Source organism: Dasypus novemcinctus, chromosome 10, assembly GCF_030445035.2.
Source record: "Dasypus novemcinctus isolate mDasNov1 chromosome 10, mDasNov1.1.hap2, whole genome shotgun sequence".
In the NCBI taxonomy this organism is placed as follows: domain Eukaryota; kingdom Metazoa; phylum Chordata; class Mammalia; order Cingulata; family Dasypodidae; genus Dasypus; species Dasypus novemcinctus.
Genome location: NC_080682.1, coordinates 102004697 through 102022336, shown reverse-complemented (window position 1 = coordinate 102022336; position 17640 = coordinate 102004697). Strand labels below are relative to the sequence as shown.

At 40.1% G+C, this 17640-nt stretch overlaps 1 protein-coding gene across 4 annotated transcripts in view; it reads right to left on the bottom strand.

Moving 5' to 3' along the window:
• NUP98 (nucleoporin 98 and 96 precursor) overlaps positions 1-17640 on the bottom strand; it is a 139118-nt gene that overhangs the window by 66442 nt on the left and 55036 nt on the right. For all 4 annotated transcript variants that reach the window (XM_058305836.2, XM_058305835.2, XM_058305838.2 and 1 more), the window contains exons 13-14: positions 9813-9946; positions 7491-7678 (exon numbers count right to left, since the gene is read on the bottom strand). In XM_058305836.2, coding sequence (XP_058161819.1) covers positions 7491-7678; positions 9813-9946 — 322 coding nt within the window. The remainder of the gene's footprint in view (positions 1-7490; positions 7679-9812; positions 9947-17640) is intronic.

The following is a 17640-nucleotide window of genomic DNA, read 5'->3' as shown; positions in this document are numbered from 1 at the left end:
TTTGGTTCCTGATGCCTTCTAAAGAAGACAAACAAAAAACAAACAACAATCAGACAAGAAGCAAAAACAAGGAGCAAGACAATGAACAAAATAAGGAACAGATAATGAGCAAAAACAACAGAACAAGCAGGGAACAGGTATGGCTCAAGCAGTTAAGCATCTTCCTCCCACATGGGAGGTCCTGGGTTCCCAGTGCCTCCTAAAGAAAAAACAGACAGACAATGAGTGCAAACAACAAGTAAACAGAGGAGGAAGCCATCTGGGGAGGGAGGGAAGAATCAATAATGGGAACAGATGTGGCTTAAGCAGTTGAGTGCGTCCCACAGGGGGAGGTCCTGGCTTTGGTTCCCAGTGCCTCCTGAAAGCAAAAAACAAACAACAAGCAAACGAAAAAACTAACTTAGGGGAGCCTATGTGGCTCAGTGGTTGAGTGTCATCTTCCCACATATGAGGTTCCAGGTTCAATCCCCAACCCCGGTAACAAACAAACAAACAAAAAAAAAAGGGGGGGGAGGGGGAGAAATCAATAGTGCTTGTTCCTAAACCTGTTCCCTAGGACCAAACATTTAATGGGAAAAAAAAATACACTATCTTTTTCAGAAAACAGCAATAAGAAATACTCCCTAACTGGTTTAATTAGGTTAGCATAACCTTTATATCCAAACCAGATAAGGTCACTGAGACCTTATAAGAAAGAAACATTTGGTGGGAAGGAGATTTGGCTCAATGGATAGGCTGTCCGCCTACCACATGGGAGGTCCAAGGTTCAAACCCAGGGCCTCCTGATCCGTGTGATGAGCTGGCACATGCGCAGCGCTGATGCATGCAAGGAGTGCTGTGCCACGCTGGGTGTCCCCCATGTAGGGGAGTCCCACACGCAAGGACTGCGCCCCATAAGGACAGCCGCCCAGCGCAAAAAAAGTGCAGCCTGTCCAGGAATGGCACCGCACACACAGAGAGCCAACACAGCAAGATGACGCAACAAAATGAGACACAGATTCCAGGTGCTGCTGACAAGAACAGAAGCAGACACAGAAGACTACATAGCGAATGGATACAGAGAGCAGAAAACAAATAAAAAATAAAAAGATAAAAAATACAGTAACATTTGGGCCAATCTAACTCATAAAACATAGAAGGCAAAAATCCTGTACAAAGTTTTACACAGGTATTCCCATAATCAAGGAAGTTATCACGCAAAAGCAAAGAGTAGTGGGATCAGAACTATCAAATGAGATATGGACAAAAAGCAGACCTAAAAAGTCAAAGAACACTTTCAATATCTCTTTTTTATTAAGGGGCAGAGTTTTTTTGTTTGTTTTTAATCTGTTTTTTGTTTCTTACTATTATTGGAATAATGAAAATACTCTAATCATGACTGAAGTCATGAATGCACAGCTATGTGAATGTACCAAATACCACTGATTGTACACTGTGGATTGTACGCAATATGTATCAATAAAATTGATTAAAAAAAAAGAAAACAACTGAAAGTATAGAAAAATTAATTTGGGGAATCCATGTTAGAATACAATTCAGTCAATTTGAGCCTGTTTGAGAGGAGTATTGAAAAGAACACTAGGAAATAAAATCACGACCATTTGAAAAAAAAAACATGCAAATTTAATACTAGGGACATATCAAAATATTTCCTCAGCCTGAAAGCTCTTATTCCTCTTCAGTTTATGAACTATTATACTAATTAACTATGAAGTTTCAGTTTAAAATGTATCCTCAGAGAAACTTCTCTTGATTGTTGTCCTGTTAGTCTCTTGTTTAATGGCAAGCTCTACTCCTTTGAATTACTTGTCACAATTGAGATTGCTTTGTCAATACCTCTCTTTCTCCTTAGATTAAGTATTCAATGACAGAGGGACCTTTCTTATCCACAGAAATATTCCCAGTGCCCATCACAGTATACTTTTTTTTTCTTTTTTTCTTTTTTTTTTTTATTTTTTTTATTTTATTTAATTCCCCTGCCCTCCCCCGGTTGTCTGTTTTCTGTGTCTTTTTTTGCTGCGTCTTGTTTCTTTGTCCGCTTCTGTTGTCGTCAGCGGCACGGAAGTGTGGGCGGCGCCATTCCTCGGCAGGCTGCTCCCTCCTTTGCGCTGGGCGGCTCTCCTTATGGGTGCACTCCTTGCGCGTGGGCTCCCCTACGCGGGGGACACCCCTGTGTAGCACAGCACTCCTTGCGCGCATCAGCTCTGCGCATGGGCCAGCTCCACACGGGTCAAGGAGGCCGGGGGCTTGAACCGGGGACCTCCCATATGGTAGACGGACGCCCTAACCACTGGGCCAAAGTCCGTTTCCCCACAGTATACTTTTGTGATCAATGTTTGTTGAATGAAGGAATGATTGTAGATATTAAAGAGTATTTCCAAATTTTGTCATGCAGAATAAAGAAATTCATTTACTTGCTTGGTCTATAGTAAATTTCCTTTGACTAGTATGAAAAGGCAAGTAGAAAAAGACATGGTGAGGCGTTATCGGGACTTGGAGTTGTCCTGGGTGATGTTGCAGGGACAGTTACTGGACACTGTATGTCCTCCCATGGCCTACTGGATGGAACGTGGGAGAGTGTGGGCTATAATGTGGACCATTGACCATGAAGTGCAGCAGTGCTCAGAGACGTATTCACCAAATGCAATGAATGTCTCATGATGATGGAGGAGATTATTGCTATGGGGGGAGGAGGGAGGTGAGGAGGGTGGGGAGTATATGGGACCTCATATTTTTTTAGTGTAATATTAAAAAAATAAAGACAAAAAAAAAAAGATTCAGAAAAAAGAAAAAGAAAAAGACACAGCACTGACATGGTTCTCACACTTGTACATCTACCAAATTAATTCTTCTTTCAGAGTAAACAGAGTACTAGTACTGGTCATAATTATGAAGTCTTTTGTTAAAGAATCCTTTATTGGGAAGCGGATTTGGCTCAACGGACAGAGCATCTATCTACCACATGGGAGGTCCAGGGTTCAAACCCAGGGCATCCTGACCCATATGACAAGCTGGCCCACAGGCAGTGCTGATGCATGCAAGGAGTGCCATGCCATGCAGGGGTGTCCCCCAAGTAGGGGAGCCCCAAGCCAAGGAGTGTGCCCCGTAAGGAGAGCTGCCCAGTGCAAAACAAGTTGAGCCTGCCCAGGAGTGGCGCCACACACACGGAGAGCTGTGCAGCAAGATAATGCAACAAAAAGAGACACAGATTCCCAGTGCCGCTAACAAGAATATAAGTGGACACAGCAGAACACACAGCGACTGGACACAGAGAGCAGACAACTGGGGCAGGGGAGGGTAGGGAAGGGGAGAGAAATAAATGAAAAATAAATCTTTAAAATAAAACAAAACAAAAAAAGAATCCTTTATCATCTGTGATATAATATGGTAGCTATTTACAAAGCCACATTGTGGTAGTCCAAAGTTTAGTTCAGAAAGTGAATGGTGGCATGAGCTCTTTCCTTTAGTTTTGAGGGGCCTCTGGATGTTGTTAAACTTTTCTAAAGAGTAAACATCAGGTAAATAACTTCACACTGCGACCCTGTGGTTATCTGGTGCCTTTTACCTGATACCCAATAGACAGTTCTAATAAGGTATTTTTCTTTTAGTATTTGCTGCCAAAAAAAAAAATTTTTTTTTTGAGGTTCCAGGCCAGGGGTTGAACCTGGGACTTGTGTGTGGGAAATTGGTACTCAACTACTGAGACACACTGGCTCCCCTGAGTTGGTCTTTTTTTTTTTTTTTTAAGATTTATTTTTTTATTTCTCTCCCCTCCTCCCCCCCACCCCAGTTGTCTGTTCTCTGTGTCTATTTGCTGCGTGTTCTTTTTTTTTTTTTGGTCCACTTCTGTTGTTGTCAGCGGCACAGGAATCTGTGTTTCTTTTTTTTGTTGCTGTTGTTGCATCATCTTGTTGTGTCAGCTCTCCACGTGTGTTGTTTTATCAGCTCTCTGTGTGTGCGGCGCCATTGCTGGGCAGGCTGCACTTTCTTTCATGCTGGATGGCTCTCCTTATGGGGTGCGCTCCTTGCGCGTGGGGCTCCCCTATGTGGGGAAACCCCTGCATGGCACAGCACTCCTTGCACGCATTAGCACTGAGCGTGGGCCAGCCCCACACGGGTCAAGGAGGCCCGGAGTTTGAACCACGGACCTTCCATGTGGTAGACGGGACACCCTAACCACTGGGCCAAGTCCGCTTCTGGTCTTTTCATTTGTTTGCTTGCGGTTTACATTTTTATTTTCAGGAGGCACCACGAATGGAACCTGCGATCTCCCACATGGGAAGAAGGTGTTCAATAACTTGAGCCACATCTGTTCTCCCAAAATATCTTGTAGTTCATGGGTACTCTGACTTCACTGACCTTGGACAAACTATGGGTTAAAAATTGCAGATTCTTGAATCTGGAATTACACTGCAGAAGAGTGTACTTAATGGACATATGAAACATTTTCACAGCTAATATTGAACTCTAAATGTTAACAATTCAATTAACGGAAAGCTGATGGCAGAAACTGGAAAGATCTTTATAGTCCCCACCCTTCTTGTTCTTAGTCTATATGATCTCTATCTCTAACCCCTCCCTCCCATGAGTGGTTAAAGAAGTTGGGAGAGTCTCTGTATTATTATTTATCTCCTTTTAGACCTCCTAAGATCCATTCATTTGTCCAAACCAGTGTGGATGCACTCCACATTCCTGACTGTGGTCACCTCTGCCCTGGACCCTCCTTGAGAAACAGAATCCTTGGGGAATCCTTTCATATGCTAACTGAGAATGAAAGATGACCAGTAAAACACACACACACACAAAACAAACAACAAAAAACCTGATCTGAGCACTTAACACAAAGACCCGTGTGATATGAACTTAAGTTCTAGAGGGAGAAAACAGACAAAACAAAACCAGAAATAAAAAATAAGCAAATTACATCATATACTGGAAGGTGAAAAACGCTATGGAAAAAAGAAAAAGGATGATAATAAGGTGGAGTGGTGCTAGCAAGAGAAAGGATGGGAGCAATTTTAAGTAGGGTTGTCAGGGTAGTCTTCATTAAGGTATCATTTGAGTAAATAAAGTGAGTGGGTTAGCCATTAGGATATTTAGGGGAAAGTGTTCCAAACAAAAGGAACAATCAGGGCAAAGACCCAAAGGCAATAGGAATGTCCGTCCTGTCCAAACAGCAGCAAAGGGGAAGTAAAATTAGAGTGAAGCAAGCAACGGAGAGTAGTAGATGTGCTCAGACAGATAAAGGAAGGCCAGACCTTCTAGGGTCTTGAAGGCCAGAATATGGGCAGATGAGTGACAAGATGTGATTTATGCTCCAAAAGGATCACTGTGGTAGCTACATTCAGAATAGCCTTCAAAGGGGCAAGGGTGAAAGCAGAAAGATCAGTTAGGAAGCTACTGCAGTAACCCAGGCAAGAGGGAATGGCAGTCTGGTTCAGGGTAGTAACAGCGAAGGTGGTGCGTAGAACCAACAGGATATGCTAATGGCTTGGAAGGAGGATGTGAGAGAACAGTCAAGGATAATTCCAAAGTTTGTGACCTCAACATGGAATTGCCATCAACTGAGATATAAAAGGTTGTGGGTTTAACAGGCTTGAGTGGGGTAGAAAACCAGTTCAGTTTGGACATGTTAATTTTGAAATTAAATTAAACATCCACGTGCAGATGTAGGATAGGGTTGGATATGTGCATCTGGAGATGGAGGTATAGGCTGAAGATAAAAAACTTGGAAATCATTAGCCTACAGATGATATTTAAAAACCACTGAAACTAAATTAGGTCAGCTTAGAAATGAGTACATAAAAAGAAAATATCACCAACTGAGCCCAGAAGCAGCACCATTTTAAGAGGCTGGAAGGAAGAGTAGGAGAAACCAGCAAAGGAGACCGAGTAAGAGTGAAGAGAGAGGTAGGAAAAGGAAAACTAGTCAAGTGTAGGGTCCTGTAAGCCAAGTTAAGAAAGCAAATCAAGGACAAAGAGAGCAACTATGTAAAATGCTTGCTATACATTAAATAAGATTAATAAGAGCAACACCATAGAAGTAGAAGGGAAGAGGATACAATATTAATAGCAGAATGTTTACCTCCCAACCACAGTCCTTTCTACTTATATAACACATGTGCAAATCCTAGGGAAAACTGGTAAATTGCCCTAATAGCTACTGATCTGATAATTGAACTGTGTGCCAAGTACTGAGCTAAATGTTGGGGATGCAGACATGAATAATACACAGTCTCTGCCTTCAAAATAATCCAATGACAAATATTTTAAGAAATGTATAAAATTGGACTTCCACCTTTGGTGAAGAGACAGGCCAAAATATTTTTAAGGAAAGAAAATAATTGTTTTTTAAAATCCACAGAACTTATCTTTCTTCTGGTCAGAAAAGTGTTTGCTGTTTAAAAATATGTTTATGAATCTATTAATCACTCAAACAAAATAACCCTGAAATGAAATACTTTGAAATTCTATCTCCTGGTGATAACAGTTAATAGTTGGTGTTTTGTGTTTTTTTTTGGTCCATGGAGGCATTTTATTTGTATGTATGTTTTACATCCCTAGAAAAAGAATCCCAGGATTATTCCCCCTGTGTGTTTTTGCCTTGCTTCCTTGTAGTCTGTGATGCCAGCTGAGGTCATCAATACAATGAAACCAAACTGACAGGATGGGAGCAGATTATTCTATTTTTCTAGATCTTTCAGTTGCACATCAAATCTGGGACTAATCACACCACACTTGTTTAATCTCCCTGCGAGGTTCACAACAATTTCCCAGCTCTGTGATCATCAATCATTTCAAATTTGCCAATGTAACCATGCTTCTTCATCACAGTTAGAAACCTGACGATGACTTTGGAGCATGGCCCGATAAGAACCTGGCATTTGCCTCTCTTCTCCACACTGCTGATGCTCTTGTGAGCATCAGCCAGGACATTCATGCGCACCATTTGTGGCAGCACAGAAAGAAGGCCGAAAGAGCTAATTGTTTATGTGCCCCCCACTCCCCCATGCATATATTAACATTCTAGGGCATATTTACTTTCATGCATGATTTACAGGTGTTTTTCTATGTTTATCAACAACTCTTCTACACACTAACCTATAACTTTTACTACTATGGAATTATTTTATTATTGACTCTGTAAGATCTGTATATAACTCTTATGTGGGTACTAAAAATATAGATTTTTCTTAATCTACTTGAACATTTTGAGTTGTAAGAAAAAAAAATCTACTTAAGATTATTTAAGTACTAATTCTCAAAAACAAAACAAAACAAAAACGCATGCATATGTAACACCAGAAACAAATTCATTACCATATTTTTATGTTAACTATGGTTATTCCTGTCATTTGTATTTTTCTCTGTGATGTTTTCAAATTAAAAGAAAAGTGAACTGCATTATATGTGCAATACACATAAATAAATATATACTTTTATATCAGTATCTTATATTTAATATATGTTAACAAAACTAATAAACTAACTTGGGCATGAATGCTCCATTGGCTAGGGATGGTTCATCATCATCCAGACCATCAAAGAGATGTGACTTGGCTGTGCCTGTCGTTTGTAAGGCCTTTGGTCGAACTCTGGTGGCAGGGCGGGGTGTCAGTTTATAATGAGTGGGTGTAGTGAGAGCCTTCTGGGCTGCTGGATTTGTTGGTTTCAATCTCTGAAAAACAAAAGAAAAGTATAAATGAAAGTTTTAGTTTAATCCAAATGCATAATATTGGTCTTGCAATCACAACACCAAAGTTTAAACCTTAGTTTTGCCACTAACATATTAGGGAACTCTTGAAGCCTCAGGAACCATAAAGCTAGAATACCAACACCTAAGTTTTTATGTATGTGATGGCTCATGGCACATATTTCTCTATAACTGATTTTTACTCATCTCTAGTCCCCACAGCAAATGATTAGTCTGACTTGTTTTAAAATGCAGCTGAGATACAGCATTTGAAAAGTGTTTGTAAATGTCCCATGATGATATATTAATTACCTGCCCATTCTCTTCACCTACAAAAGAGAACACAGCCTACAGTAGTTTTTCTTCCTAAAATAAGAATGACAATATTTGTATTCCTATTAAGAAAATGATTCCAAAACAGTTCCAAGTCATATAAAATATTTTTAATTAAGCCAAAAATCTCATACTTCAAGAAATACTGATATCTTGAAAGTGATTAAAATGGGAAATTTGAGTTGTAGTTATGTTACAACAAAAAGGAAAACAAGGGAAGCAGAAGTAGGTGAGTGGTTGAGTGTCTGCTTCCCATGTTTGAGGTCCTGGGTTAAATCCCTGTTACCTCCTAAAAAAAAAAAAAAAAAGGAAAACACTTCTTTAATTCAAAAGGAAAGAAAAGCTGATGATATTATCTCATAACCTGTAACAAATGTTACACCAGGGTGTGGAGTTGTATGGGAAATCTACATATCTGTATGATTGTTTCCCAAGTTCACAGTATCTGTAACAAAAATACGTTAAAAAAAATAGTATGGGTTGGGAGAAAAATACACCAAATGTAAGATAAGGAATATAGTTGGTAGTAGTATTTTGACAATGCTCTAAGCATAGTTTATAACAAATGTTTCACACCAATGCAAAGAGTTGGTGGAGGAATGATGTATGAGACCCCTGTGTGATGCTATGTATGTTTATTTTCTAAATTCACAATCTTTACTATACACTTATTGTTTATGTGTGTTCATATGAATGATATACTTCAATAAAAAAGAAAATTAAAAAGTGGGCTTTTGTGTCTGCTTCTTTCACTTAGCATAATGTTAGAAGGTCCACCCATGTTGTAGCATGTGTTGGAACTGTATTTCTTTTTATGGATGAATGATATTCCATTTATGGATATATCATATTTTGTTTATCCATTCATCAGTTGATGGGCTCTTCCCTCTATTATTGCAGGTATTATACTGAGGTAGAGCAAACTTAAAAGCTTACAATCTGATGTGTCCCCTTAGACTCCTATACCCTCAGCTGAACACAGTGCCTAGCATGTATCTAGGCACCTAAATTATGTTGCATGAATGACATAATTTTTCATCTAATCACAATTTAAAATTACAAGAATTTTAAGAAGTACTTGTATATTCTTGTTTTGCTTCTCACTGGGTTAATTTAAGAGCCATCTGAGGAAGATATGAGGTAACATAAATGACTGACAATCTCTCTATACTGAGCAACTTATTGTGAACAAGGTATGCATTACATCATTTAATTCTCAACATTGAAAAGTATTGCTATTCCCATTTTATTGATGAGGAAATTGTGAGTTGGAGAAGCAGAAGGATTTGCCCAAGGTGTCAGAAATTTTAGTGGTAAAACTAGGATCAAAGATCGAAGACTATATTTTTTACCCCATTCCAGTGAAGAAAAGATCACTTCTCTGTCACCAAAGCATAAGAGGTTAATACAAAGCCATACAGAAATCAAGAGCTAAGATTCTCATCTTGCCACTTGAGAGCATTATAATCTTAGGAAAGTCAGTTACTCTAACACTTACTTTCCTCACTATAAAATGAGAATAATTTCTGTTATAAAATTTCAGTCCAGACCTTCAGTCCAATGTTCATTTCACTGTCATGCTGCCTGCCTTCCAGGTACAGCAAAAATTAATTTATCTCCAGGCCTCGTGAAAAGCATGTGTTTTGTGGGGTTTTTTCTTTTTTTTCCCATAATATGTCTTAAAAAAAAAATTTACACCTAAGCTTTGCACAGTCTCTTATGCTATATAGGTAAGAAATTAGATTCTGCACACTTAAGTTTCTTCTTCTCTGAAAAGAAATTTTACCTCTTCTTTCTTCTTAGGGTCTGACATGGGATTCCGGAAAAGAGGGGAGTCTCCAAAAGGTGAGTATGTGAGACTATTGAGGTGTTGCTGAAGAACAGCCTGCTGTGCAGCAGAAGCATTTGGATCTGTCAAAGCTTTTTAGAAAAAGGAAAAATAAAACGCAATTGTTAGCACAAGGACCCAGAGCATTTACTTCGAGAGAACTCAGACATCACTCTTTTTGGGGATGTGATCTTCAAACTGTTCAGACTCACCCAATGACATTATTGGGGGGCTAGGAGAAAGAGAATAAAGAAAATCACCCCAATAGATCAAAAATACAAAGAGACATTTCACAGCAGACAATACATATAAAAATTCACCTAGAAAATGTTTATCATCACTAATGAAAGAAATATAAATTAAAACAAATTTGAAAAAATACTTTATACCTACCTCACTATCTAGTAACATTATAAGCTGGCTTAATCCTTCTAAAGGAAATATGACAGTAGACAGAACAAGTACTCACAATTTTAATGGAAGGAAATATAACTTAAGGCCTTAAACTATGAACAAAATAAAGGAACATTCATAGGTGTTCGCTGCACATTTTCTATAATGGTCAAGACATGGAAAAAACCTATATGTCCAACATTTAGATAATACTTGTAAAAAATTATGGTACATCAATATGGTAGATAATGTAATTAAAAAAATAAAATGGGGATTATGGGGACATAAAGATGGACTACCAGGGAGAGCTTAATGCTCTCACAGAAACAACAGAAAAAGAGCCAAAAGCTGCCCAAGGGACCCACTTTGGGGGTCAGCAGGTAAGACAGTGCTACACAACTTCCAGGAGAGTGAAGGACAGAGAGATGAAGAAGCCTAACAGACAAATATTGAGTTACCAAGCCCCTGGGGCAGCTGGGAAGGGCTCCCCTCCCCAACTCCAAGATATCAAGTTGAGGTAAACACATGACTCACTGCAGCCTACTAAGAAGGAAAAACATTTTCCTCGCTTTCAGTTGTTTCAAGGGAAAAGGGAGGGGAGGCAGGATACTTTTCTTCAGTGAATTCAACCAACAGAGCCCACTCTGAATCTCCAGTCTGAAGATACAACACAGGAACATAGGAAAGCTGAGACTGAAACAGCTCTGTGGAAAGGGGCACTGGGTAGCGCCATCTGCTGGCCAGTTTGGAAATTGCATGGACAAAAACTGTTTTCCCTCCCTGTATCCAACCCCTGGGGGAAAATCTGTGCTCCGCTAGTGAGTCCTTGGCCTGCTTTTGAAAACTTAAGCTGGGCAATTTTAAAGACTGAGACTAAGTTGAACCAAATGTCAAAGAAGAGTTGTGGGGGAAAAAAATAGGCAAGAGAGAGAAATTAGCCATCAGAGCAAATTTACCAACATATTCAGATGCCTAGACATAAGCAAAAAATTACAAGCCATACTAGGAAATAGGAAGAGATGGCCCACCCAAGGGAACAAACAAAATATTAAGATGACACTAGGAGAGCATAAAGACTTTGAAAGACTGCAAAGAAAAGTAACAGACTTTATGGGAATAAAAGACAATGGATGAGATTAAAAAATGCATCAGAGGCAAGTAAGCGCAGATTTGAATTGCTTAAAGACAGAATTAGTGCTTTCGAAGACTGAACTTCTAAACTGAAAAAGATAGAACACAGAGAGAAGGAAACAGAAAAAATGGAACAGGGTCTCAGGGAATTGAATAGTAACATGAAACATTCGCATTATTGGTGTCCTAGAAGAAGAGAATGAAGAAAGGGCAGAAAGAACATCTGAGGAAATAACAACCAAAAATTTCCCAACCTTTATGAAGGACATAAATATCAACATCCGAGGACAACACACCCTCCAAAAGAAGAAATCCAAGTAGGTCTACTCCGAGATACCTACTATTCAGAATGACAAATATCAGGGATAGAGGGTTCTGAAAACAGCAAGAGAAAAGCAAAACATCACATACAAGGGAAACTCAGTAAGATTAAGTGCTTATCTCTTATTAGAAACCATGGAGGAGACAAGAAAGTGGTATGATGTATTTAAGGTACTGAAAGAGAACAACTGCCAGCCAAGAATTCTGTAGGCAGCAAAGCTGTCCTTCAAAAATGAGGGTGAGTTCAAAGTCTTTACAAAAATGGACAGAATATGTTACCAAAAGACCAGATTTGCAAGATATACTAAAGGGGGTGCTACAGACTGAAAGGTAAAAACAAGGGTGAGAAATCTGGAGAAGAGTTTAGAAATGAAGATTTTAGGAAGGGTAAACTAAAGGATAAGTAGACAGACAATAGAACGATATGACAACACAGAGCCAAAGGACAAAATGCATGAAGTAATAATGCCTTTACAATAATAACACTGAATGTTAATGGACTGAACTCCCCAATCAAAAGACACAGACTGATAGAACGAATTAAAAAATATGACCTGTCTATATGCTATCTACAGTAGACACCCACCTTAGATATAAGGACACAACCAGGTTAAAAGAGAGAAGTTGGAAAAAGGTATTCCATGCATATAGAGAACAGAGAGCGAGCACAAATCAACGAGGTGGGGGGAGGGTAGGAGAAATAAATAAAATAAATCTTAAAAAAAAAAAAAGGTATTTCATACAAATAGTAACCAAAAAAGAACTGGAGCGGACCAGATAAATGTAAAATAAGAACATTATACTACATGAACAATAATCACTCAATGCAACTGGCAAATTGTTCCTATGATCAGTATTCTCTAATTTTTTTCATACAAAATAAACACTTGCTTTCAACTGAGAGGGATGGAGAAGAGATACATTTTCGGGTACTTCATTTTTCTTTAACCCTTTCTTATTCATGCTCTTTAGTTAAAATAGTGTATCTGGACCAATAATGATTTACCATGACTATTATTGATTTTGAGTTTTCTGCCTCATAAAATTATGAGTTACCTGCTATAATTCATTCCAATAAGATATGAAGAATTCCCAAAGGGAAGCGGACTTGGCCCAGTGGTTAGGGCGTTCATCTACCACATGGGAGGTCCACAGTTCAAACCCCGGGCCTCCTTGACCGGTGTGGAGCTGGCCCATGTGCAGGTGCTGATGCGCGCAAGGAGTGCTAAGCCACGCAGGGGTGTCCCCCACGTAGGGGAGCCCCACGCGCAAGGAGTGCGCTCCATAAGGAGAGCCGCCCAACACGAAAGAAAGTGCAGCCTGCCCAAAAATGGCGCCGCACACACGGAGAACAGACACAACAAGATGACGCAACAGGGAAATGGACTTTGGCCCAGTGGTTAGGGCGCCCGTCTACCATATGGGAGGTCCGCGGTTCGAGCCCCGGGCCTCCTTGACCCGTGTGGAGCTGGCCCATGCGCAGTGCTGATGCGCGCAAGGAGTGCCGTGCCACAAAGGGCTGCCCCCGCGTAGCGGAGCCCCACACGCAAGGAGTGCACCCGTTAAGGAGAGCCGCCCAGCGCGAAGGAGGGAGCAGCCTGCTGAGGAATGGCGCCGCCCACACTTCCCGTGCCGCTGACGACAACAGAAGCGGACAAAGAAACAAGACGCAGCAAAAAGACACAGAAAACAGACAACCGGGGGAGGGGAGGGGAATTAAATAAATAAAATAAATAAATCTTAAAAAAAAAAAAAGGTGACGCAACAAAAAGAAACACAGATTCCTGTGCCACTGACAACAACAGAAACGGACAAAGAAGAAGACGTAGCAAATAGACACAGAGAACAGATAACCAGGGTCGGGGGGGAAGGGAAGAGAAAGAAATAAATAAATCTTAAAAAAAAAAAAAAAAAAAGAATTCCCAAAGAGGAATCTGATTATCTACAAAGAATTAAAGGCTTAAATGGAAATTAAATACCTAATGCAGGGAAACGGACTTTGGCCCAGTGGTTAGGGCGTCCGTCTACCATATGGGAGGTCCGCGGTTCAAACCCTGGGCCTCCTTGACCCATGTGGAGCTGGCCATGCGCAGCGCTGATGCGCGCAAGGAGTGCCGTGCCACGCAAGGGTGTCCCCCGCGTGGGGAAGCCCCACGCGCAAGGAGTGCGCCCGTGAGGAAAAGCCGCCCAGCGTGAAAGGAAAGAGCAGCCTGCCCAGGAATGGCGCCGCCCACACTTCCCTTGCCGCTGACGACAACAGAAGCGGACAAAGAAACAAGACGCAGCAAATAGACACCAAGAACAGACAACCAGGGGAGGGGGGGAAATTAAATAAATAAATAAATCTTTAAAAAAAAAAAAAAACCTAATGCAATAACTTATTTCAATCTTAGCGAGTATTATGTCCAATATTTAGAGCTATAATAAAAAATTAGAATCATAATTTCCATTATATTTGATTATTTACATTTATAAATGTTTGTTGCTATGCTATTTTTTATAATTGATTGTATTAAATCTAATGTGGTCTTGCATGCTCTTTTAAAATTTGTAATTTCTTTCAATCTATTTTTCAATTTGTTTTACAATTTTACAATAAAGGACATTTTAACATCTAAAAAAAACATTTATTACAAACTTTGTATAGAACATATGGTATGTGAATATACCTCAAAAATGTTTAATAAATAAATAACTGCACGAACAGTCAAAAACCACAGCTATGTATAGCAGGGGAAGCAGAGACATTGAGAAGTGAAGAATTTTCTTGTTTGTGTGTTTTTTATTATTATTATTACTGAAATAATGAAAATCCTTTAATAATGAATGAAGTGATGAATGCACAACTATGCAATTATACCAAATATCACTGATTGTACACTCAGGATAAATGATATGTTTTTATTAAAATGTATCAATAAAATTGATTTGTTTAAAAAAATAAATAAAATGTCAATTGTTTCTCTGTGGAAATACAGAAGTATCTTTGATTTAATAAGTGAAAATTCCAAAATAAAAAATATTATGTACAATAAAGATTCAGAGGAAGGAGACAGCATACAAAAATGAAAATGGCTAAGTTATGCTTATGCATTTATTATTTACATTTAATATTCACCTTATATTTAAGTAAAAATCAAAAGAACAAAAGATCACCTAGTAAGTCTAATTTTCTTTCAAAGTATAAGATGAAATATTTGTCATCAGTCACAGAGAACTCAGCAAACAGACACCAGAGTAGAGGTGGCTAAAGCAATTAGCAGCCTCCCTTCCACATGGGACAATCCCAGATTCAGTTTTTACTACCTCCTAAAAAGAAGACAAGCACACAACAAACAGACACAGATAGTAGACAGCGAGTACGAACAAGGAGAGAGGGTGGGTTAATAAATATTAATAAAATAAATCTTTAAAACAAAAAGAAACCAACACTATATTCATGATTTACAAAGTGTACACAGCAAAAACAAAAATCTTGATTCTATCTTGACTGAATAACTCTTCCCAAAATAATGACATCAAATCATGCAACATTTTAGAGATAAAACATTTTTCTTTTTAAATGTTTAAGAATAAAACTAAACCAACACATACGAATCTGAAAACTTATATGAGGAAGAATACTACTAATACAAGAGCAGCAGCAACAAAAAAAAAACCCCAGTGGTCAGCAGTAGCTAAATAAAAAAAGTGACAGTTACACCTTAGTCAAACTAAGTTTTCTTTAAATCTGATGTAGTGGGAAACCGATGTAGCTCAACCAGTTGAGCTCCTGTCTACCATATAAGAGGTCCAGGGTTCAATGCCCAGGGCCTACTGGTGAGAGCAAGCTGGTCTATGTAGATGCCGGCCCATGCAGGAATGTGGCCCCATGCAGGAGAGCTGCCCTGTGTGGCAACACAACCCAAAGCAGGAAAGCCGCCCCATGTAGGAGTGCCAGCCAATGCAGAGAACTGGTGCAGCAAGATGATGCCAACAAGAGACAAACAGGAGAGAAAATAAGAAGACATAGCAGAATAGGGGAGCTGAGGTGGCGCCAAGAGAGTAATCACCTCTCTCCTACTCCAGAAGGTCCCAGGATCAGTTCCTGGAGCCGCCTAATCAGAATATAAGCAGACAGAGAACACACAGCGAATGGACAGAGAGAGCAGGCAATAGGGGGAACAGAGGGGAGAAATAAATGAAATAATCTTAAAAAAAAAAAATCTGATGTAGTCATTAAATACTAAAATGCTTTACATAGATATCTGAGGAAAACAATGCAAATTTGGGAAGCAGATGTGGCTCAACTGATAAAGCATCCGCCTACCATACAGGAGGTCCAGGGTTTGAACCCAGGGCCTCTTAGCCCATGTGGTGAGCTGGCTCACATGCAGTGCTGCCGTGCACAAGGAGTGCCATGCCACACAGGGGTGTCCCCCGTGTAGGGGAGCCCCACAAGCAAGGAATGCACCCCACAAGAAGAGCTACCTGGCGCAAAAAAAAAGTACAGCCAGCCCAGGAGTGGTGCTGCACACACAGAGAGCTGACACAGCATGATGACAGAACAAAAAGAGAGACACAGATTCCTGGAGCCACCGAGAATGGAAGCAGACACAGAAGAACCCACAGTGAACGGACATGAGAGAGTAAACAATGGGGATGAGGGGGCGGGAAGGGGACAGAAAGAAATAAATCTTTAAAAAAAAAATAATGCAAATTTGCCAGGATTTTTGAAGCCCAGCAGAGTTGTCAGTTTAAAGAGCATATAAATAAATCACCTATGGTCAGAAAGTTTCCCAATCTAAGACTGTAGGCAACCGAAAAAAATAAAGGAAAATATATCTTTTGGTTCTCAGTACCAGACAATAAAAGCATAATCTTACTCTGAGAACCATTCAGAGATTCAAGAAAATTTGGGTAAGTTTGCTATTTGACAACAAATTATATATGAAAAAAACTTACGAACCTGTATCATCTAATCCCATAATTTATCATGTTGAGGTCACTCGACCTGGGTTTGCTCAAAATAATAAAAGATCCCCTCAGGAAGCGGATGTGGCTCAAGCCATTGGGCTCCTGTCTACCATAGGGGAAGGTGCCTGGGTTCCGTTCCTGGGGTTTCCTGGTGAAGGCGAGCTGGCCTACACGGACAGCTGGCCCAGGCAGAGACTGGTCCATGTGGAGAGCTGACTCAACAAGATGACACAAAACAACAAAAAAAGAGGCCGAGGAAAGAAAATGAGAAATACAACAAATCAGGAGCTGAGGTGGCTCAAGCAACTGAGTGCCTCTCTCCCATGTCAGAAGGTTCCAGGATTGGTTCCCAGTGCCTTCTAAAGAGAAGATGAGAAGAAAAGACACAGAAGAACATGCACCAAATGGACCCGAGAGCAGACAGTGAGTGCAAGCAGCAAAGGATGGGGGGGAATAAATAAATACAAATAAAACCTTAAAAAAAAAAACTCCCTTTTACAAACCAACACTAGGAAAGTGTGTGAGGATGTTTTTAGTTTTGTATGTCTAATTATGAAATCTTCCGTGTTAACTTTATTATTTAAAGAAACAGAAGACAGAGCTTCCACCATAAAAAGATAATTGCAGGGAAGCAAATGTGGCTCAACCAGTTGGGTGCCCACCTACCACATGGGAGGTCCCAGGTTCTGGTACCCATGCCTTCTAAAAGAATAAGAGCAGACACTGCCCCTACCACAACGAGCTAGACACTGCCCTTGCTGCAGAAAATGAGGTAGACACAGCCCACACCACAAAAATCAAGGTAGACCCTGCCCCCCACTGCAACAAGCAGATGCCACAAGCCAGCAGATGCCGCAGCCCACAGGGAGTGGATATGGCTCAGGCTGTTGGGCACTCGCCTCCCATGTGGGAGGTTCCAAGTTGGATTCCCAGTGCCTCTTGGAAAAGGCGAGCAAACAATGAACAGATAGACAAGAGAACCATC